The sequence below is a fragment of the Amblyraja radiata genome, chromosome 4 (genome assembly GCF_010909765.2).
Source record: "Amblyraja radiata isolate CabotCenter1 chromosome 4, sAmbRad1.1.pri, whole genome shotgun sequence".
NCBI classification, from domain to species: Eukaryota; Metazoa; Chordata; class Chondrichthyes; order Rajiformes; family Rajidae; genus Amblyraja; species Amblyraja radiata.
The window spans coordinates 49,195,534-49,217,298 of record NC_045959.1 but is presented as its reverse complement, the minus strand read 5'-3'; the positions used below and the strand labels follow the sequence as shown (position 1 = coordinate 49,217,298).

At 40.9% G+C, this 21,765-nt stretch overlaps 1 protein-coding gene across 4 annotated transcripts in view; it reads right to left on the bottom strand.

Annotated features, from left to right (window-relative positions):
• Nucleotides 1–21,765, bottom strand: part of arfgef1 (ADP ribosylation factor guanine nucleotide exchange factor 1) — a 179,765-nt gene that overhangs the window by 60,602 nt on the left and 97,398 nt on the right. Inside the window, exons 8-17 of one of the 4 annotated variants that reach the window (XM_033019361.1) lie at nucleotides 20,925–21,032; nucleotides 19,733–19,920; nucleotides 16,942–17,072; nucleotides 14,049–14,283; nucleotides 13,387–13,486; nucleotides 13,155–13,294; nucleotides 10,080–10,188; nucleotides 8,174–8,182; nucleotides 7,141–7,191; nucleotides 6,848–7,049 (exon numbers count right to left, since the gene is read on the bottom strand). In XM_033019361.1, the coding sequence (XP_032875252.1) occupies nucleotides 6,848–7,049; nucleotides 7,141–7,191; nucleotides 8,174–8,182; nucleotides 10,080–10,188; nucleotides 13,155–13,294; nucleotides 13,387–13,486; nucleotides 14,049–14,283; nucleotides 16,942–17,072; nucleotides 19,733–19,920; nucleotides 20,925–21,032 (1,273 nt within the window). The remainder of the gene's footprint in view (nucleotides 1–6,847; nucleotides 7,050–7,140; nucleotides 7,192–8,173; nucleotides 8,183–10,079; nucleotides 10,189–13,154; nucleotides 13,295–13,386; nucleotides 13,487–14,048; nucleotides 14,284–16,941; nucleotides 17,073–19,732; nucleotides 19,921–20,924; nucleotides 21,033–21,765) is intronic. The other 3 variants (XM_033019362.1, XM_033019365.1, XM_033019364.1) reach the window with 3 other exon arrangements.

Genomic DNA, 21,765 nt, shown 5'->3' with positions numbered 1-21,765 from the left:
GTGGCTCAGCGGGACGGGCAGCGGCTCTGGGGAGAGGGTTGTGTTTCTGGTCGAGACCCTTCTTCAGACAATCACAAGTACTCTCACCGACGCGAGTACAGTTCGGTCTGAAGAAGGGTCTTCTCTCCAGAGTCGCTGCGCTGCCTGTCTGCTGAGTTACTCCAGCTTTATGTCTATCTTCAATTTCAGAGAAATACAATTTCTCACGGGGGGCTTATAACGTCTCTAAACCCCTCTGGGACCCTCTGAACACCTCTAAACCCCCTCTAGCCCCCGTATTTCCCTCTATTCCCCTCTAAACAATTGTAAACACACCTGAACCCATCTGAAGCCCTCTAAACATCTCTAAACCGTTTAAACCCCTAAGGCCGGCCATGCACGCACACACACAGACGCATACACACAAACACACACACTCAGTCACACAGACACAATCGCATACACTCATAAACACACACACACACACACACACACACACATTCAATCTTTCAAAGTGCCGCTCATTTTATTAGATGTGTGACACTTTCATATAGTTTTTCAAAATTTTAGTATATCAAGCATTTAATGTTTTTTTTGGTTAAAGACGAGCATACTACACGAAATATAAACATACATAAATTTTTACTTTTCTAGAGTAGGGGCCCCGCCATCAATTTTCTAATTGGGCCCCGCAATTCCTAGCACCGGCCCTGGGTGGGTGAACAAAGGATAGAGAAGAAAAGGAGACAAGGGGTTGTTGGCTGAGAGGAGGAATAAAGTGTAAAACCAGGGTGGGACACAAGAAAGAGAGTGGGGAAAAATGAGGGGGGGGGGGACGGTCTGGGGTCACCTACAATTTGAGAATTCAATATTTATACTGTTGGGTTGTAAACTACCAAAGCGAAATATGAGGTGCTTTTCCTCCAGTTTGTGTGTGGCCTCCCTCTGGCAATGAAGGAGGCCCAGGACAGAAAAGTTGGGAATGGGAAAAGGAGTTAATACAGTTAGCAACCATGAGAACCGCGAAACCATCGCCTGGTCTGCACTTGGTCTCAATGTGAAGGAAGCTACATCGGGAGCAACGTATGCAGCAGATGAGGTTAAGAGTAGGTGCATGTGAACCTATGTGTCACCTGGAAGGGCTGCTGTAAAGTCTGGATGGATGTGACAGAGAAAGTTTAGAAACAGTAGTTAGATTTCCTGTGGTTCCAGGGGAAAGTACCTGGGGAGGGCGTAGTTTGGGTGGGAAAGGATTAGTGAACCAAGGAGTTGCAGAGGGACTGGTTTCTACAGAAAGCAAGAAGGGATGGGAGGATGTGACTGGTGCAGGGGTCATGTTAAAGATGGCGTAAAATTAGAGTATTATGTGTTGGATGCGGAGGCAGGTGGGGGTATAAGGTAAGGACCAGCGGAACTCTATCCTAGATCCGGCTGCAGGGAGGGGAAGGGAGGAACAGAATTGAAGGACAGATGAGAGATCCATCTACAACAGCAGGGGGGGAAACCAAGTCTCCCAAAGAAAGAGGACATCTAAGATATCCCAGAATAGAAGGCTTCATCTTGGGAGCAGATTCAGTGGAGACTTAGAAGTTGAGAGTAGCGGATGGTGTCCTTGCAAGGAGCAGGGTGGGAGAAGTTGTAGTCAAGATAACTGTGGGAGTCCCCTGTGATAATTACAGAGAGATTGAAAAAGGGGAGAGGAGAGTCCAAGTGAATTTGAGGGCAGGGTTGAAGTTAAAATTTAAAATAAGGAAATCAACGAGCATTGCATGGGTGCAGGAGGCAGCCCCAATACAGTTGTCGATGTAGAGGAGGAAGAGTTAGGGGATGGTGCTATTGTCCTTGAAACAAGGACTGTTCAATATAACCAACAACAAGGCAGGCTTAGCAGTTCCTGTTTGTGGATTCTGGGAAGGAGATAGAAATGAGCACTGACGCACATCTTGAAAACATTTTAATAAATCTCCAAGAACAACCTGAAGACCAGGGAAGCTTTACAATTATCTGAGACATTAAAGTACCATGAAGAGATGCTAAGGGGAAGAGTAGGATTCAAAGTAGGAGTCACTGCTTTTGCAATTGTCATTTTGAGAGCCAGCTGAAATATTGCAAATGTAGAAAGCACACAGGATATGGCTGGAACATCTGGTTGCAACGATATTGCCCACGACTGAGCCCAGAACCTGTGGCATTAGAGCTATCTCCAGCTTGGCAGCAGTTGCTATTCCCATTACTTTGAAGTCTGCTTCTGTCCAGTCCACATGACAGCTAGTCTATCAAAAGCTGTCAACAATTCCCATGATCACCAACTAATGAAAAGGAGAGGCCTGTAGCATCATCAGGCAGCAGTACACAGGAATCTCAGGAATGTTTTGGTGGTAGTGAATGAAAGCCAGAAGCAGTACTCGACTTCCATTATGGTCATCTCCGTCATCACCAAGGCACAACTGATGCTGGACCAAAGGACCGACTCAATGCCGTGGCCAAGCCCCTTGAGGCGGATGGAATCTGTGATCAGAGACCTGATTGAGTCTGAAACCGAAGACAACATACACCATTTTGTGCCCAGTTCAGTCTTTTAGTCAGGATTCAGATCCCATTCCATAACCAACTCCAGGATATTATATTGGTCATGTAAATGTTGGACCACTGGACTAATGGATACAGGTCTCTAACTGGCATGAGCTGTAATTTCAACATGTTTTTTTGAAGAGCTGATACAGAGTATAGTGAGCTGCAAGATTCTTTGAATTACTAATGCATTCTATAACCACCTTCCCACATTGTACTCTTATTAAAGAGAAGTACGTATATGTGAACATTGGTTTTATATTTTTGACAACATTTAGGAAAAAAACAGCTTTTATTGTTATTTGGATTGCAGCCCCTGATTTAGTAGCTTCAACTTGCAAGGAATGGATGTAAATTATAACAATTCCCAGAGATCAGCAGATAATCTGATACCCTAAAGTTTCTCATTGAACTTTAGACATGTAATAACAGGATACAAAAAAAATGTTATATCATATGTTCCCAATAAATCTTTCATTTGGAGAGGCAATGTACAAGATGAAGATGAAATCACTTTTGCAACTCACAGTGCCAATAGCAATCGGTGCAGGAGTAGGCCATTTGGCCCTTTGAGCCAGCATTCAATGTGATCATGGCTGATCATCCCCAATCAGTACCCTGTTCCTGCCTTCTCCCCATATCCCCTGACTCCGCTATTGTTAAGAGCCCTATCTAGCTCTCCCTTGAAAGCATCCAGAGAACCTGCCTCCACCACCCTCTGAGGCAGAGAATTCCACAGACTCACCACTGTCTGTGAGAAAAAGTGTTTCCTCGTCTCCGTTCTAAATGGCTTACTCCTTACTCTTAAACTGTGGCCCCCTGGTTCAGGACTCCCCTAACATCGGGAACATGTTTCCTGCCTCTAGCATGTCCAAGCCCTTAACAATCTTATATGTTTCAATGAGATCCACTCTCATCCTTCTAAATTCCAGATTGTACAAGCCCAGCTGCTCCATTCTCTCAGCATATGACAGTCCCGCCATCCTGGGAATTAACCTTGTAAACCTATGCTGCACTCCCTCAATAGCAAGAATGTCCTTCCTCAAATTAGGGGACCAAAACTGCACACAATACTCCAGGTGTGGTCTCACTAGGGCTCTGTACAACTGCAGAAGGACCTCTTTACTCCTATATTCGATTCCTCTTGTTATAAAGGCCAACATGCCATTCGCTTTCTTCACTGCCTGCAGTACCTGCATGCTTACTTTCATAGACTGATGTACAAGGACCCCCAGATGCCGTTGTACTTCCCCTTTTCCCAATTTGACGCCATTTAGATAGTAATCTGCCTTCCTGTTTTTGCTACCAAAGTGGATAACCTCACATTTATCTGCATTAAACTTCATCTGCCATGCATCTGCCCACTCCCCCAACCTGTCCAAGTCACCCTGCATTCTCATAGCATCCTCCTCACAGTTCACACTGCCACCCAGCTTTGTGTCATCTGCAAATTTGCTAATGTTACTTTGAATTCCTTCATCCAAATCATTGATGTATATTGTAAATAGCTGCAGTCCCAGCACCGAGCTTTGAGGTATCCCACTGCCTGCCATTCTGAAAGGGACCTGTTAATCCCTGCTCTTTGTTTCCTGTCTGCCAACTGCTTTTCTATCCATGTCAGCACTCTACCCCCAATACCATGTGCCCTAATTTTGCCCACTAATCTCCTATGTGGAACCTAATCAAATGCTTTCTGAAAGTCCAGGTACACTACGTCCACTGGTTCTCCCTTGTCCATTTTCCTAGTTACATCTTCAAAAAATTCCAGAAGATTAGTCAAGCATGATTTTCCCTTCGTAAATCCACGCTGACTCGGACCGATCCTGTTACTGCTATCCAAATGAGCGGCTATCTCATCTTTTATAATTGACTCCAGCATCTTCCCCACCACCGATGTCAAGCTAACTGGCTTATAATTCCCCGTTTTCTCTCTCCCGCCTTTCTTAAAAAGTGGGATAACATTAGCTACCCTCCAATCCACAGGAACTGATCCTGAGACTATAGAACATTGGAAAATTATCACCAATGCATCCACGATTTCTAGAGCCACTTCCTTAAGTACCCTGGGATGCAGACCATCAGTCCCTGGGGATTTATCAGCCTTCAGTCCCATCAGTCTATCCAATACCATTTCTTGCCTAATGTGGATTTCCTTCAGTTCCTTTGTCACCCCAGATCCTCTGTCCACTACTATATCAGGAAGATTGTTTGTGTCCTCCTTAGTGAAGACAGATCCAAAGTACCTGTTCAACTCATCTGCCATTTCCTTGTTCCCCATAATAAATTCACCTTTTTCGCTCTTCAAGGGTCCAACTTTGGTCTTAACTAATTTTTTCCTCTTCACATACCTAAAGACGCTTTTACTATCCTCCTTTATATTATTGGCTAGCTTACCTTTGTACCTCATCTTTTCTCCCAGTATTGTATTTTTGGTTATCCTCCTATGGAGTGCCCTCCATAATGTTTGGGGCAAAGACCCATTTTATTTATCTGCCTCTGTACTCCACAATTTGAGATTTTTAATAGAAACAAATCACATGTGGTTAAAGTGCACCTTGTCAGATTTTAATAAAGGCCATTTTATACATTTTGGTTTCACCATGTAGAAATTACAGCAGTGTTTATACATAGTCCCCCCATTTCAAGGCACCATAATGTTTGAGACACAGCAATATCATGTAAATGAAAGTGGTCATATTTAGTATTTTGTTGCATATCCTTTGCATGCAATGAATACTTGAAGGCTGCGATTCATGGGCATCACCAGTTGCTGGGTGTCTTCTCTGGTGATGCTCTGCCAGGCCCGTATTGCAGCCATCTTTAGCTTATGCTTGTTTTGGGGGCTAGTCCCCTTCAGTTTTCTCTTCAGCATATAAAAAGCATGCTCAATTGGGTTCAGAGCAGGTGATTGACTTGACCACTCAAGAATTGACCATTTTTTAGCTTTGAAAAACTCCTTTGTTGCTTTAGCAGTATGTTTGGGATCATTGTCTTGCTGTAGAATGAGCCACCGACCAATGAGTTTTGAGGCATTTGTTTGAACTTGAGCAGATAGGATGTGTCTATACACTTCAGAATTCATTCTGCTACCACCATTAGCAGTTGTATCATCAATGAAGATAAGTGAGCCAGTACCTTCAGCAGCCATACATGCCCAGGCCATAACACCCCCACCACTGTGTTTCACAGATGAGATGGTATGCTTTGGATCTTGGGCAGTTCCTTCTCTCCTCTATACTTTGTTCTTGCCATCACTCTGATATAAGTTAATCTTCATCTCATCTGTCCAGAAGACCTTTTGCCAGAATTGTGGTTGCTCTTTTAAGTACTTCTTGGAAACTGTAACCTGGCCATCCTATTTTTTGCAGCTAACCAGTGGTTTGCATCTTGCAGTGAAGCCTCTGTATTTCTGTTCATGAAGTCTTCTGCAGACAATGGTCATTGACAATTCCACACCTGACTCCTGTGGAGTGTTCCTGATCTGTCCGACAGGTGTTTGGGGATTTTGCTTTATTATAGAGAGAATTCTTCTGTCATCAACTGTGGAGGTCTTTCTTGGCCTGCAGTCCTTTGCGATAAGTAAGCTCACCAGTAGTCTCTTTCTTTATAATGATGTTCCAAACAGTTGATTTTGGCAAGCCTAAGGTTTGGCTGATGTCTCTAACAGTTTTATTCTTATTTCTCAGTCACATAACGGCTTCTTTGACTTTCACTGGCGCAACTTTGTTCCTCGTGTTGATAAACAGCAATAAACGTTTCCAAAGGTGATGGAAAGATTGGCGGAAAGACTAGGTGCTGAGAGCTCTCTTATACCTGCATTAAGGAGGTATAACGGGGGGGGAACTATGTATAAACACATCTGTAATTTCCACATGGTGAAACCAAAATGTATTAAAATACCCTTTAATAAAATCTGACAATGTGCACTTTAACCACATATGATTTTTCTATTACAAATCTCAAATTGTGGAGTACAGAGGCAAATAAATAAATTATGGGTCTTTGTCCCAAACATTATGGAGGGCACTGTATATCAAAACAACTGGGGTTCTTTATTCAATCCACTCTCTTTGACATTTACAAGTCCATCAATAACCCTTTAAAATGTAACTTAAATCAGACTAGAACTGTGAAAATAACATTCTAGATAGCAAAGCTACTGCAGTTTAAGGATATATATTTTCCAATCAGATTATCAATTTCTTAAGTCATTACACTTAGTAGTGCAAACTAAAATACATAAAATAAACCTTTCAAACAGAAACAATAGATCTATTCTGATTTGTAACCGACTTACAGGTCAATTCCTTGTTCTATAATTTCCTTTTGCTGCTTCAAAACTTCATATTGTTCTGGGTTGTCTGCACCAGAAGTTTGAGTGCTATAGCTGCCAATCCCCGATGATGCTGTGGAATCCAGTGAATTTATACTCCCATATCGATTTATTGTGTCAGGATACTTGTTTTCATTGCTGTCCTGGTCTGAAGATTTTTCTTGGCCTGCATCCAAACAGGATTGAGAACAAGTTTGCAAAGGAGCTGCTTTAAAAATATATATATATATATATATAGTGAATCAATTTTGACTTACTCGGCAAGTTATTTAGGCTGCTTCGGGCGACCTGAATTATTTTGAAAATAGCTTTAAAACAAGTTAGACACAAAAAGCTGGAGTAACTCAGCGGAGATGACCAGAACGAATAACACCGTACGAGAGATAAATTATTCAATTCCAACAAATAATTCAATTCTAGGATGCTGGAATGTATCATTGATGGACTCACCCCCAAGTTGGTAAAAACGTCAAACACGCTGAGATAACTATCAAACTTAACATATATAACAGTTGGTACAGTGAGATGAATTCAAACCATGACTTTATCAAATTTGCTAATTTACAACAAAGGCTGCTGCAATGAAATTAGGATTAGCTAGACCAATCAATCTGAATGTGCCCAGTTATCTTTAAATTCATGTTTAAACCTAACGCTACAGATTTTTTGAAGGAAATGCTGGTGCTAGCACATTCAAGTTTTATTAAGTTTAAAATAATTTAAGAATTATGACTTTTATGCAACAAAACATAGATTTGCCCATATTAGAAAGACATTTTAATTAAGCCAATTTTCCAAAAACATAGCTAATAAAAAGGGTTTTCACAAGAAAAATAGAAACTCCGAAAATAAATGATAAACAGTTACCTTGATAGACACACAAACACATGAAAATACACTAGAAGTAAATCTATTTCAGTGTGCATTAATCTTTAAAGTGAAAAGATGTGGCCACGGCAAATTATTACGTCTCTCCCTGTCACAAGAGACGCCAAATAAAAGGAAAACAATAATCAAATTAAGATACGTAGGAAATTTGGAATTTGATGAAAAATCTGTAAATTAGCTTGTTTTTTTGGTATTGAAATTATGTGCTTGAACCAACAAAAATGGGCATACATTACATACCTGTAGTTTATCATTTGCATTTCACCAGATCACATAATAGAATGCAAGAGCCAATAACTACAACTAAAAAAAACCTAAAAGCTACATTTGAATCCATCAACACAGAGAGAATTGATCCTTCTAAAGGGATCCAAACTAATAAATTGCTACAATTTTACATACCTGCCCTTCCTGATTAAGATAGCCATTAAGGAATAGTAAAATGTTTTAAAGTATGAATTTCTCTTAACAACTGCAGTTGATTGAGATTGCACAATCCACAGTTTTAGATCTGTCGAGCTACTACTGAAATTTTAGATATGCAAGAAAACAAAATACAGAAACAAATTATTTTGTGATAGACTATGTTTTTTTGTCCATAATGTGTAGGATTGTGCATTCAGATCCCCACATCACAGATTTTGGATTCTCAGTTTTTATTTTATCTTTTTTTCCTTTGAGCGACAAAATCCTTTATTCTCTTGTCCAGAGTAGGTGAATCGAGGACCAGAGGTCATAGGTTTAAGGTGAAGGGGAAAAGATTTCATAGGAATCTGAGGGGTAACTTTTTCACACATAGGGTGGTGGTGTATGGAACAAGCTGCCAGAGGAGGTAGTTGAGGCAGGGACTATCCCAACATTTAAGAAACAGTTAGACGGGTACATGGATTTGACAGGTTTGGAGGTATATGGACAAAACGTGGGAAGGTGGGACTAGTGTAGCTGGGACATGTTGGCCTGTGTGGGCAAGATGGACCGAAGGGCCTGTTTCCACACTGTATAATAGCTGCTCCAGCAAAATCTGGCCTGGTAGCTTTTATCTTCCCAAAGAAAAATATAATGTGCTGCTGATATTCAGGAAAGCAAGTGATGTCTTTGGTAGAAATGGTTTGGATATTAACAGTAGATTCAAGGTGAAATTAAGTAATGCCTCTCAAATTGGATAAAAAAGGAGAAGTAGGGGGGAGGGAGGGGCGTGTGAGAGGGGGGATGATATGTTATTGAAGCATCAAATTTGTCAGACAGCAGAAAGGGCGAAGATAAGCAAGAATAAGACAAAACTAAATTCCTCCAAGCACAACTCAGAGGCATTAAAAATTGCAACTTGGAGACTACGTCACATTCCATCACTGCTGATAAAAGTATGTTGTACATTTGGGTTGGTACAGTGGATGCAGAAGTGCTGCTGCTTCAGCAATCTGGATTCAATCCTGACCTCTTTTATATTAAGGTATATCCTTAACCATGTGGGTTTCCCACAGATCGTCCCATTTCCACCCACATCCCAAGGATGGTTGCTAGGTTCATTAGCTGCTGTACATTACTCCTCGACTGGATAGGTTGGGACTTGATAGGCATGCATGCAGAATAAGTTATGCGGAAATTAGTGAAGGTATGGGATTGATTGGATGGCTATGAGAGCCAACAAAGATTGGATGGCCTAAATAGCTTCTTTCTACGTTGGAAGCACACTTATGAAAAGTGGGACTTTATTTTGTGAAGCAAATGGGTTGTCAGCTTTTTTTAAATTGGAAGCAGAAATAATTACAGAGAATAGTTTCTCTCACTTGAAGACCCATATTAGAAAGACATTTTAATTAAGTCAATACACAAAGACCCTTTTCCAAAACTGATGTGGAAAAAACAGCAGTATTACAAGCAAGCAAACACTCTGCAACCGGAGATATCAAATAAAGTCAATGTCATTACCATTTCACCAAAGTAGGAAGGAAAATAAAACCCAACCTTGACATTACTGTTAAATGTCACTAGTTACACAGAATGTAAAATAAATGCCAATAGAGACCCCACGCTGTACACAACATTAAATCGCCAAAAGTCTATAAACACAAAAATGAACGAATTATCTTGTTCTTGTACATCAATAATTGCATTTATAATATCAATTTTATGTTGTTTTATTGGCTTCAGTTCCAAAATTTGTAAAAGATTAAATTGATGAATTCTAATTAGAGGCATGTCTGATCAACATGAATGTTTACTTTATTTTCTGTGACATTGAGTCCATATTGTAAGTTCAAGTTGATTTAAAAAAACACGTAACTGACAAAAGTATAAAATATCCTACCAAGACTGGTCTGAGAGTTTGGATTCACGTACAGATCCTTACTCCATTCCACCATACACTTCAAAATTGAGACCAAACACTCCAAGCCCTTCTTCCTGAGACTGAGCTCCTTTAAAAAAAAGGATGGTAATCAGAATTGAACATTAAGCGAATCACAATTCTAGTTTATGACAGAGGAAAGATCTCGTGTGTGCCTTGTAACTTATTTGCAATGATCATGATGCCTCAACATGTAATCCCATTCCCCATACTTCAGGAATGCCTCATCTCAAAGTGTGCATTATTTGCAATGATGCCTCTCCATGTCACTTTTTGGAAGGGGGGGGGGGGGGGGGGGGGGGGTGTTAGAATCAGGTCTGTGTATTTGCAGATGGCACCAAGTTCCTATTCTACATCACAATGCTATCATGACTACCCAGTGGCTCGCCTGGCATGAGGCAAAGCTTCTTTCAACAATCCATTCAAACTATGCACCTTATCTGACTTAATATTCTCTTTTTCAATTGCCTTTAGAGGCTGTATTCTCTTTTTCATTGGCCTTTAGAGGCTGAACTAAGAAGAACCACAGTACCTCAGCTGACCCAAGTTTTACATTATTATGCCATCCAAAAATACCTGAGCACCTTCCTCCTGTAATGTTCCACTTTCTTCTTCACCTTTGCAATCATTGAATAAATTCCCACCCCAGATTGAAAAACTCAAGCTGGTTTTGCTTTAAGCTCAATATCTATACACATACATATATATGCACATATATAAACGCATATACAGTGCCCTCCATAATGTTTGGGACAAAGACCCATCATTTATTTATTTGCCTCTGTACTCCACAATTTGAGATTTGTAACAGAAAAAAAATCACATGTGGATAAAGTGCACATTGTCAGATATTATTAAAGGGTATTTTTTTAATACATTTTGGTTTCACCATGTAGAAATTACAGATGTGTTCATACATAGCGTCCGTTCCCCCCCCTCCCCCCCAATTCAGAGCACCATAATGTTTGTGACACATGTGCTTCACAGGCGTTTGTAATTGCTCAGGCGTGTTAAATGCTTCCTTAATGCGGGTATAAGAGAGCTCCCAGCACCGAGTCTTTCCTTCAGTCTTTCCATCACCTTTGGAAACTTTTATTGCTGTTTATCAACATGAGGACCAAAGTTGTGCCAAGTCAAATAAGCCATTATGAGACTGAGAAACAAGAATAAAACTGTTGGAGACATCAGCCAAACATTAGGCTTACCAAAATCAACTGTTTGGAACATAATTAACAAGAAACAGAGCACTGATGAGCTTACGAATCGCAAAGGGACTGGCAGGCCTACGAAGACCTCCACAGCTGATGACAGGTTACAGTTTGCCAAGAAGTACTTAAAAGAGTAACCACAGTTCTGGAAAAAGATCTGGACAGATGAGACGAATATTAACTTATATCAGAGTGATGGCAAGAGCAAAGTATGGAGGAGAGAAGGAACTGCCCAAGATCCAAAGCATACCACCTCATCTGTGAAACACGGTGGTGGGAATGTTATTGCCTGGGCATGTATGGCTGCTGCAGATATTGGCTCACTTATCTTCACTGATGATACAACTGCTGATGGGAGTAGCATAATGATTTGTGAAATTTTTAGACACATCCTATCTACTCAAGTTCAAACAAAAGCCTCAAAACTCATTGGCCAGCGGCTCATTCTACTGAAAGACAATGATCCCAAACGTACTGCTAAAGCAACAAAGGAGTTTTTCAAAGCTAAAAAATGGTCAAATCTTGAGTGGCCAAGTCAATTCCCCAATCTGATCACAATTGAGCATGCCTTTTCTATGCTGAAGAGAAAACTGAAGGGGACTAGCCCCAAAACAAGCATAAGCTAAAGATGGCTGCAATACAGGCCTGGCAGAGCATCACCAGAGAAGACACCCAGCAACTGGTGGTGTCCATGAATCGCAGACTTCAAGCAGTCATTGCATGCAAAGGATATGCAACAAAATACTAAACATGACTACTTTCATTTACATGACATTGCTGTCCCCAACATTATGGTGCCCTGAAATGGGAGGGACTATGTATAAACACATCTGTAATTTCTATATGGTGAAACCAAAATGTATAAAAAAGGCCTTTATTAAAATCTGACAATGTGCACTTTAACCACATGTGATTTTTTCTATTACAAATCTGAAATTGCGGAGTACAGAGGGAAATAATTAAATAATGGGTCTTTGTCCCAAACATTATGGAGGGCACTGTACAAATATACTCATACATACACTCACACGTTTATGTATGTGAGTCTCCCCCCCCCCCTTTCCCCCCCCTCCCCTCTTTCCCCCCCTTTCCCCCCCCCACCATTCCTCCCCTAAACCCCCTCCCATCCACACACCCCTACCCCCTTCTCTCCCCCTCCCTGCTCCCCACCTCTCCCCCTTACCTCTCACTCCCCCTCTTTCCCCCCTCTCCCCCTCCCACCTCTCTCCCCTCCTCCCCCCCTCTCCCTTCCTCCCCCCCAAACCCCTTCCCTAAACCCTTCCCCTCCACACCCCCTACCCTCCACCCTCCCTCCCCCTCCCTGCTCCCCACCTCACCCCCCTCTCAGCACCCCCTCTCAGCACCCCCTCTCTCTCCCCCTCACTCTCACCCTCTCTCTCTCCTTCCCTCCTTCCCCACCTTTCCCCCCTCACACACCCTCCCTCTTATCCTCCTCTCCACCCCCCTATCCCTCTCTGTGTCTCTGTCTCTGCCCCTTCTCTCTCTGCCCTCACTCTCTACCCCCGCCCGCCACCCGCCCCCCGCCCCTCTCTAGATGTGACTGCAAGTTGGGGGCTATGCGTCAGTAGATAGGGTGGTTATGGGGTAAAAGGAGCAAATGAATAATATTAATACAATATCAAGGGGGTAATTAGCATGAGTGCGGGGGGGGGGGGAGATAGTTAGTGTGTGTGACGCTGCGTGCCGCCTCCCCCCCCCCCCCCCCCCCCACAACCGCACGTTGGGGGAACAGACCCAACGGGTCTGCACTTGGTCTAGTATATATATATATATGCCCTTAGTTGCACTCTTTGTACATCTCTGTTACCTGCACAGGTGTCATTCCCAGCTCATGACCAGCTCGTCCTTGGGCGATTTTAGACAAGTCATTAACTAATCTTTCAAAGATGTTTGCAGCATTTAAGTCACAATCATAATTTACATAGATGTCCACCACACTTTGAGCATCTGCAAATTTAATTGAGATAAATTCACACGATCAGAATGTTTGTTAAATTTCTTAAAAGAATTGCCCTGAAAAATATAATAAAACAACATACCTGCACATATTCTGGTCAGAGTTTGAATTACCATCCATTTATGATCAAATGAACTTGTAGAAGTCTCCAAAATATAAAGGAATATTTCTTTGAAGAATACCTAAAATAAAATAATTGAAATGTCGATTTGCAGCAATTTTGACTTCAAATAAAATTCCAGTCCAAGTGTTAATGACATACACTCAGCTTTGCTAACTTTTAAACTGAAAATTCTGATCTTAAAAACAATCTCAAAGCAGATAAATATTAACCTAGTAGGATGCAAGCTTGAATTATCCATATAGAGTAACTAGTCCTAGTTTCAGCAGCAGGGAGGAAAAGGGAAGGGAAAGAAAAATGAGTCAGACCTGGCCATTATCAATAACATAACATAAACTAGTTTAGATACAGTTGGTTGAGCTCGCCATGCAAGAAATTAGAAAGAAAAATAAACACCCATAGAATAGATGCAAATATTTGCATTTAATTGCCAGACAAAACTTAGCAAATCCAATCACAAAGCCCTTTGCTGACAAAATAGACCAGTAGATTAAATTAAGTTGTATTTATAATATTGGGTTACATTTTTCATAATCACTAGGCATAAGAGTCTGCCGAGGTAAAATGTTTGATCCATATAGATGCTGTTAAACATTTTTTGACTCTAGAATTCAAGATTTTACCTCAATCTGCATTTTAAGGTGAGTCTTGAAATTTGACAAGAGAGTGAGGAAGATGGAAAGTGACAACTCAAATACTTCTGGTACAGAAGAGACACCATTCTTTGACAAGGCCACACAAAGATATTGCTTTATTGCATTGATAAACATCTCATTTGTTCGGAAGATTGGTCCAGCATTTTGTAAAATCGACAGAAGTAGCTGTAGTGAGAGGATCTTTGACCTCAATTCATGAGACCTAGAACACAAGTAAAATTGATATTTAGAGAAGGTTTTTGACAGGCAAAGAATTGATACAGAGATTCCCATCAATTCATGTTAACTTGCATATTTATTAAACCTACATTTTGAATACAACTTATCTTTGAAAAATCACTATTTTGAATGCCTTTTATAAATTAGATGAAAGTTGAGATTAAGGATTCTCCCAAAACAATTTAATATTGAAAATGACCAATTTATTTACAGTAAATGTAATCCAAATATTTTTCAAAAAGTTAACTCTTGTGATTCAATGAATAAACATGATCAGTACCTCTTAAGGTTTTATCCACTATTTTCATGTTATTTCTCTCTTTTTAGTTTCAATGATCACCATGGCAAAGTCAAACACAATAACATCAATTTATGTTTATTGTATCCAAGTATGCGGTTATTATTTGGACACTCTCGTGGATCCATTTATCTGGGAACCAGATCTGCTCCTCTTTCCTCAGGTGCTACTTGACTTGCTGAGTGTTTCCAGCATTTTCATACCATTTACATGGGAATAGAATCAGGAATATTGGTTTTGCTGTTGGTTTATTCTGAGGTACTGTGGAAAACTTTGTTTGCGTTCTAACCAGTCAAATCAAGCCATATACAAGTATAATAAGTGGCGCAAAGAGAAAAATACCATAGTGCAATTTTTTTTTTTTAAGTGCAAATGTCACATTGAGATTGATTGGGAGATCAGGACTACGCCCTTCACTTATGAGAGGACTGTTCAATAGACTGATAACAACGGAGAAGACGTTGTTCCTGAATGTGGTGGCACATGCTTTTAAGCTAGGATGGAATACCTGGTCTTATCCTCAAAAATTGCTCGAATCAGTTGGCAGAAGTATTTACAGACATCTTTATCCTCTCTCCAACCCAAAGGGAGAGGATAGAAGATGGTGTATATGGCCCTTGATTATATTGGCTTCTTTCCTGAGGCAGTGTGATGTGTAGATGGAGTCGATGAGAGGGAGTAGGTCGTGGGAGGCTGGTTTGTGTGGTGGACAGGGCTACATCCACAATTGTCTTGCATGTCTTGGGCAGAACTGTTTCCAAACCAAGCTGTGATGCATCCTGATGCTTTCCACAGTGCATCTGTAGTAGTTGGGAATATTCATTGGAGACATGACAAATTTCCTTGATCTTCTAAGGAAGTGAAGGAGTTGTTGTGCTTTATTGGCCATGGCTTTAATGTGGTTGGAACAGGACAGATTGTTGGTCATATTTACACCCAGGAATTTAAAGCTCTGAACCATTTCCACTTCTGCATCATTGATGCTGATTGGGAGAAGTAATCCACCATGCTTCCTGAAGTCAATAACTAGCTCCTTCGCCTTGCTGATAATGCGAGAGAGCTAGTTGGCTTTACACCATCTTATTAAGCTCTTTATCTCCTTCCTGTACTCCATCTCATCGTTTTTCGAGATCTGTCCCATTATTGTATTGTCATCTGCAAACATCGGTGTTGGAGCAGAATTTGGCTGCACCTACATGAGTGTATAGGGAAAACAGTAAGGGGCCGAGCACGCATCCTCACTGTTGAAAATTACCATGGAAGTTGGTTTGTCGCCTACCCTCACTGAATGTGGTCTATGGGTCAGGGAGTCGAGGATCCAGTTGGCGAGGGGACTGCTAAGTTCTAGGTTCAGGAATTTGGAAAGGAGTTTGGTTGGAATTCTAGTCAATAAATATGAGTCTGACTCAGTTGCCCCTGTTAACCGGATGTTCCAATTATGAGTTTAGGGCCAGGGAGGTGGCATCTTCTGTGGACATGTTGTGATGGTAGGTGAACTGCAATGGATCTCAGGCTGTCTGGGAGGCAGGAATTAATTTGACCAGTCTCTTGAAGCCCTTCATGATGGTGGATGTCAGAACCACTGACAATACATATAAAATTAGATTTGTTCTGATGAAAAGTCACCAAACTGAGTCAGAGTCTGTCTGAATACAACATGTATTAAATAGCGCCTTCATGTAGGCTGCAGGAGGCGCCCCCGAGACACAAAGATGGTCGGGCGAGGAGAGGAGAGGGATGTTGGTTCGCGGAACTGCTCCAGTACATCGAATGCGCAGGCCAACCGGACTTCGAACTTTGAATAATGGCACCAAAAATGGTGCCGCCCGCATGTGTAATATATGCAAAATGAATTTCACTGTGCAATTGCATGTGTGACAAATAAAGCACTATTGAGAGAGGAGGTATACGGAGATGTGTTATATGTACTGCGGTTGCAGGTAAAGGTACCTGGGGGGGGAGGCGGGTTGGCATGTGTGAACCAAGGTGTTGCGGAGAGAGTGTTCGCCACAGAAAGCAGAAAAGAGTGATAAGAATATGTGACTGATGGCGGGATCATGTTGAAGATGATGGGAATATGATGGGAATGTCAGAGAACAATCTGTTGGATGCAGAGGCTGGTGGTGAAAGGTGAGGAGCAGGAGAATATCCTTGTTCTGTCGGGGGGGGGGAGTGAAAAGAGACACAGGCGAGGGCTCCATTCACAACAGCAGCGGGTAACTATGTTTACTGAAGAAAGAGCACCTCAAATGTCCTAAAGTGGAAAGCCACAGATGGTAAAAATGAATTGAAAATGTATTTCAAATTTGCAATTCAACAATAAGTTAATCATTGTACACTTACTTTGGATCAGGCGGACCATCAGAAAGCGGTTTCATGGATAGTTTACATAATGATCTAAAGACCAGAAAAGCATCCTTCTGTAGAATATGAGAGAACTTCGCACTAGGACCGCCTGGGGTGTTTCCACATTCCTACAAATAAAGCAAAATCAGTATAGTGTTGAACCATTTGTTGAACAAGACCTTTCTGTTCTTGAGAGAAGGTGGGGAAAACATAACCTTCAGATATTCCATCTGTCATTTAAATGAATTACATGATTTACTTCCAAAAGATATTGATATTGTACATATATCATGTAAATATTGTGACCTAACAAAATGGAGGTATTTGTCTGGACATGTGTTTCATTGGAATATTTCCTTTTTTGCGATTAAGATAATAACAAATTAAGAAGCACTAATTTTCATTTGATATGGGTCAAGCACATGTATCTATTCATTCACGGGCTTATATTTGCATTGATATACAGGTTCACAATCTTTTATCCGAAATTCCGAAAACCAAAAAGCTCCGAAAACCGAACATTTTTAACTGCCAGGATCGAGGCGCAAACTCGCGACCTTGCGGCCTCGAGCCGAGCACTCTACCACTGAGCAACCCGTTAAATGTTAAAATCTACGCTAAAAGTCTTCCATTCCGAAATCCGAAAAATTCCAAAATCCAAAAAGTGTCTGGTCCCAAGGTTTTCGGATAACAGATTGTGAACCTGTAGTATATAATATGTAAAATTATTAACAATCGAGACTAATTCAATCATTCTTCAGTCTATTTTCTTCGGCAGTGTGATTACCAATGTACCAATTAATGTACCAATGAGACATTCAGTTTGGGAATAAATTTGATAGAATGAAGATAAGTTTGATGCACAAATGAGGAAGAATAAACCAAACGAGAGGAATTTCATAGTATAAACAATGGCAGAGACCAGAGTCAATGTTTCCATACATGATCTTTATATCAATCATTATCATTAGAACCAACTGCATATTTTCCATCATATCTGAATTTATTAATAGATTTTGCACCAGTCTTTAAAAAAACTTTACCTCCTCATAAGGAGTGCAGAATTTTGACATCTATTTTCGGAAGTTACAGCATATATCAAACATTATCCAGAAATTATGTTTTCATTGTTCTGCAACGTTATGGAGTCATTGAGCTATACTGCATGGAAACAGGTCCTTCAGCCCAACTTGACCCTGCCGACCAAGATGTCCCATCTTGGCTAGTCCCATTTTGGTTGGCCAGGTGGGCTGAGGAATGTTAGATGGAATTTAATACAGAGAAATGTGAAGTGTTGCATTTTGGAAAGACTAACATGGCTAGGACCAACACAGTGAATGGTCGGGCACTAGAGTGTCATAGAGCAGAGGGATCTAGGAGTGCAGTTGCATTGTTCATTGAAAGTGGCACTACAGGTTGAAAGGGTGGTCAAAAGACTTTGGGCTTTCATTGGCCTTCATCAGTTTGAGCAGGGGTGTCAAACTCATTTTAACTCATTTTAGGTCATGGGCAAAATGCGACAATGCGCACCGGATCGCGCTGCGCGTGCGCGAACACAATCTGATCCGGCACCGTGGACAGCTGCAGCCCGCTCTGGCATCGGGGAAATCATCCCACGGGCCGGATCGGACCCCTTCGCGGGCCGCGAGTTTGACACCCCTGAGTTAGAGTATTAAGTATAGACATTGGGAGATCATGTTGCAGTTATATAAGACATCGGTGAGGCTGCATTTAGAGTTTTGTGTCCAGTTCTGGGCACAATGTTATAGAAAAGATGTTGTCAAGCTGGAAAGGGTGCAGAGAAGATTTACGAGGATATTGCCAGGACTTGAGGGTCTGAGCTATAGGGAGGGGTTGGGCAGGCTGGGCCTCTATTCCTTGGAGCTCAGGAGGATGAGGGGTGATCTTATAGATGTGTACAAAATCATGAGAGGAATAGATCGGGTAGATGCTGAGTCTCTTTCCCAGAGTACGGGAATCGAGAACCAGAAGACATAGGTTTAAGGGGGGGGGGGAAAGATTTAATAAGAACCTGAGGGGTAACTTTTTCACACAAAGGGTGGTGGGTGTATGGAACGAGCTGGCGGAGGTAGTTGAGGCATATATCATCATAACGTTTAAGAAACATTTAGACTGTACATGGATAGAACAGGTTTAGATATTGGTCAAACGCAGGCAGGTGAGACTAGTGTAGATGGGACATGTTGGTCTGTGTGCGCGTTGGGCCAAAGGGCCTGCTTCTACACTGCATGTCTCCATCACTCTACTAATCAGGAAGACTGTCACAGTAGCACTCCGAGAGGACATACTGGAGGATTTGTCCATTTGGATAGGCATATGGTTAGGCAGGGAATGATGAGATATGGATTATGTGCAGACAGGTTAGAGTTGATCTTGGTATCATGTTCGGCACAGACATTGTGGGTCGAAGGGGCCTGTTCTTGCGCTGTACTGTTCTGTTTTATGTCAGCAACATACTATTAAACAAAAAGCAACCTAACGTAAACATGTGCACAGTTATAGTTTATGGCAAATATGAACACAATATGCAAACAACGATAAACTTTCAGATACCTTATCTTTAAAGGTAAATGAAAAACATTTACAGGTATATTCTAAATTTAAAACGTACAAATTATTTATGTGCAGCTGAAAAAGGTATTTAGTAAAATTATCCTGTCGGAAATGTAATGCCCAATAACCTCATCCCATGCCAACTGAATAGGTTAATAATAATAACATAGGAAAATAATTGTATGAGACAAATCTATTTTTTATTTGCCATCACCTGAGTGTCACTGGATGAAACTGACAATCTGTCATCGGGCAGGGAAGGAGTATATGACATGGAGATTGGAGTCCCTGGAATTCCATTGGAATGAACATTGTCCGCTTCATTGACTGCTGGATTTTCCTCATCTACGAAGCCAGTAGTACTTTCAGAACATCCAATTCCACTTGGTTTCTCTTCCAATTCTGGGGGATAATGTCTCAAGTTAAAAACTTCACAAACTTATGCTTTTCAAGTGCACACTATTTTTCAAGGCTTTTCAAGACTGTCACGTGCACACTACTTTTAAGAAAAGAAATGTCAGTAAAATGTTAAAATGTGAGTAGCAAAAATTAAATTACAATAGTAAATTATTAAGAATGTATATTTAATTAAAATACATTAAAAATTAACAACTTAAGCACCAAAATAGAAATTTAAAATGATTCTGATTATTGCTGGTGACTAAAAACTAAATTCCAAAAGACAAACAGTAATAATACTTATATTTATATAGCGACTCAAAAATAACAAATAATTAAGATGATTTTATTGAAATATTCCCAAATAAAATTTGACACTGAGCCACATAGAGAAAAATTAGAGCAGAAAACTAAAAGCTTGGTTAAAGTAAGAGGTTTTAAGGAGTGCCTTGAAGAAGCAAAGTAGAGGGGTAGAAGTAGCGAAGTGCTTCTGGGTTCAGTACCAAAGGGATGAGCATCAAAGATAGAGCAACAGATCTGTAGATGATTTAAAAGCTAAAACTGGAGAGAGGCATCTCAGGGTTATTGAGCACGGGATTACATAGACTGGGAAGGGATGAGGCCATGTTCTGGAAAAAAAACCCTATGAATTTGAAAATCAAGTCATTGCTTTACTGGAAGCCATTATGGCTTAGCAAGTACTTGAATTAACAAGATTCGGTGCATATTACAACAACACTGACATCAGTGTTGGCAATGACTACTAGTTTTTGGAGGACATTGTGAGGCAGCCCATCTAAGATTGTTTTTGAATGTGTACGAACAACTAATACGGGTGTGAATAAACTGCAAACCTAATTGGTTAAGTACAGCAACGCCAAGTTTGTGGTTTGATGTCACTGTGCTGCTGCCTATTACTCAAATCTGTGGACGGGTTTCAGGCTCAGATTGTTTTCATTATATTGTTTGAAGGAGGGGTAGGAACAAACTGGCACTGCCTCACCCACCTTCAATTAAACTTTTTACAGGCCAATCACAGCAGCACTGAGGATGGTAGTGGGGAGGTCCAAATCCCACATCGTCCCATCCTCCTAGATGCGTGGTAGGGAGAGGTCCTTTAAAAAGGAGGAAGAAAATGCGGTTGGGGTGGAAATCAAAAATAAATAAAACAAAAAATTATTTGGCTAAATACGACTGAAATCCTTTAACTACAATAGAAGAACTCAAAAAGACAGATCTAAGAAAGTCACACATATAAAACAGGTTAAATTAACTTCTAAAACAGGTTACAGTAATGTAAATTTCAGCTCCATACAAGCTAATTTGGATTGTTATGAAAAATGTATTAAATAGTATTTGCTTCATGATTAGAAAATTAGATGAATAGAAAGGCTTTCAAAATATCTGCTGTAAGCTGCTAAGAGGTTTTTAATTTGATTTTGATATTTTCAACTCTCCATAACTTCTAGAATACAAAAAATCAGCAATAAATTAAGCTTGAGAGTCAATGGGTGCATGCTCTATCTTCCACTGAAATCTATTAGACCAGTTCAGGCAGAATAAGGTCTTTTATTGCAGATTATAAATTATAAAGGGAGGAGGGAGGAGGGGGGGGGGGGGAGAGGCGCGATGAGTGGAATGGAGAAACAGGTGTCCATACTAGGACATCCAACGTCCTCTTTCATTCGTAAACATGGTTCTCCATCCCCCCCTCCATCATAGACGGGTTCCGTATGTGCATCTCCCCTGTGGCCCGTAGTTCTGCTCATGAACCCCCACCCCCCAGACGGAACCTCCCATGGTCCTCACCTTTCACTCCACCAGTCTCCGCATCCAACATATCTCTGA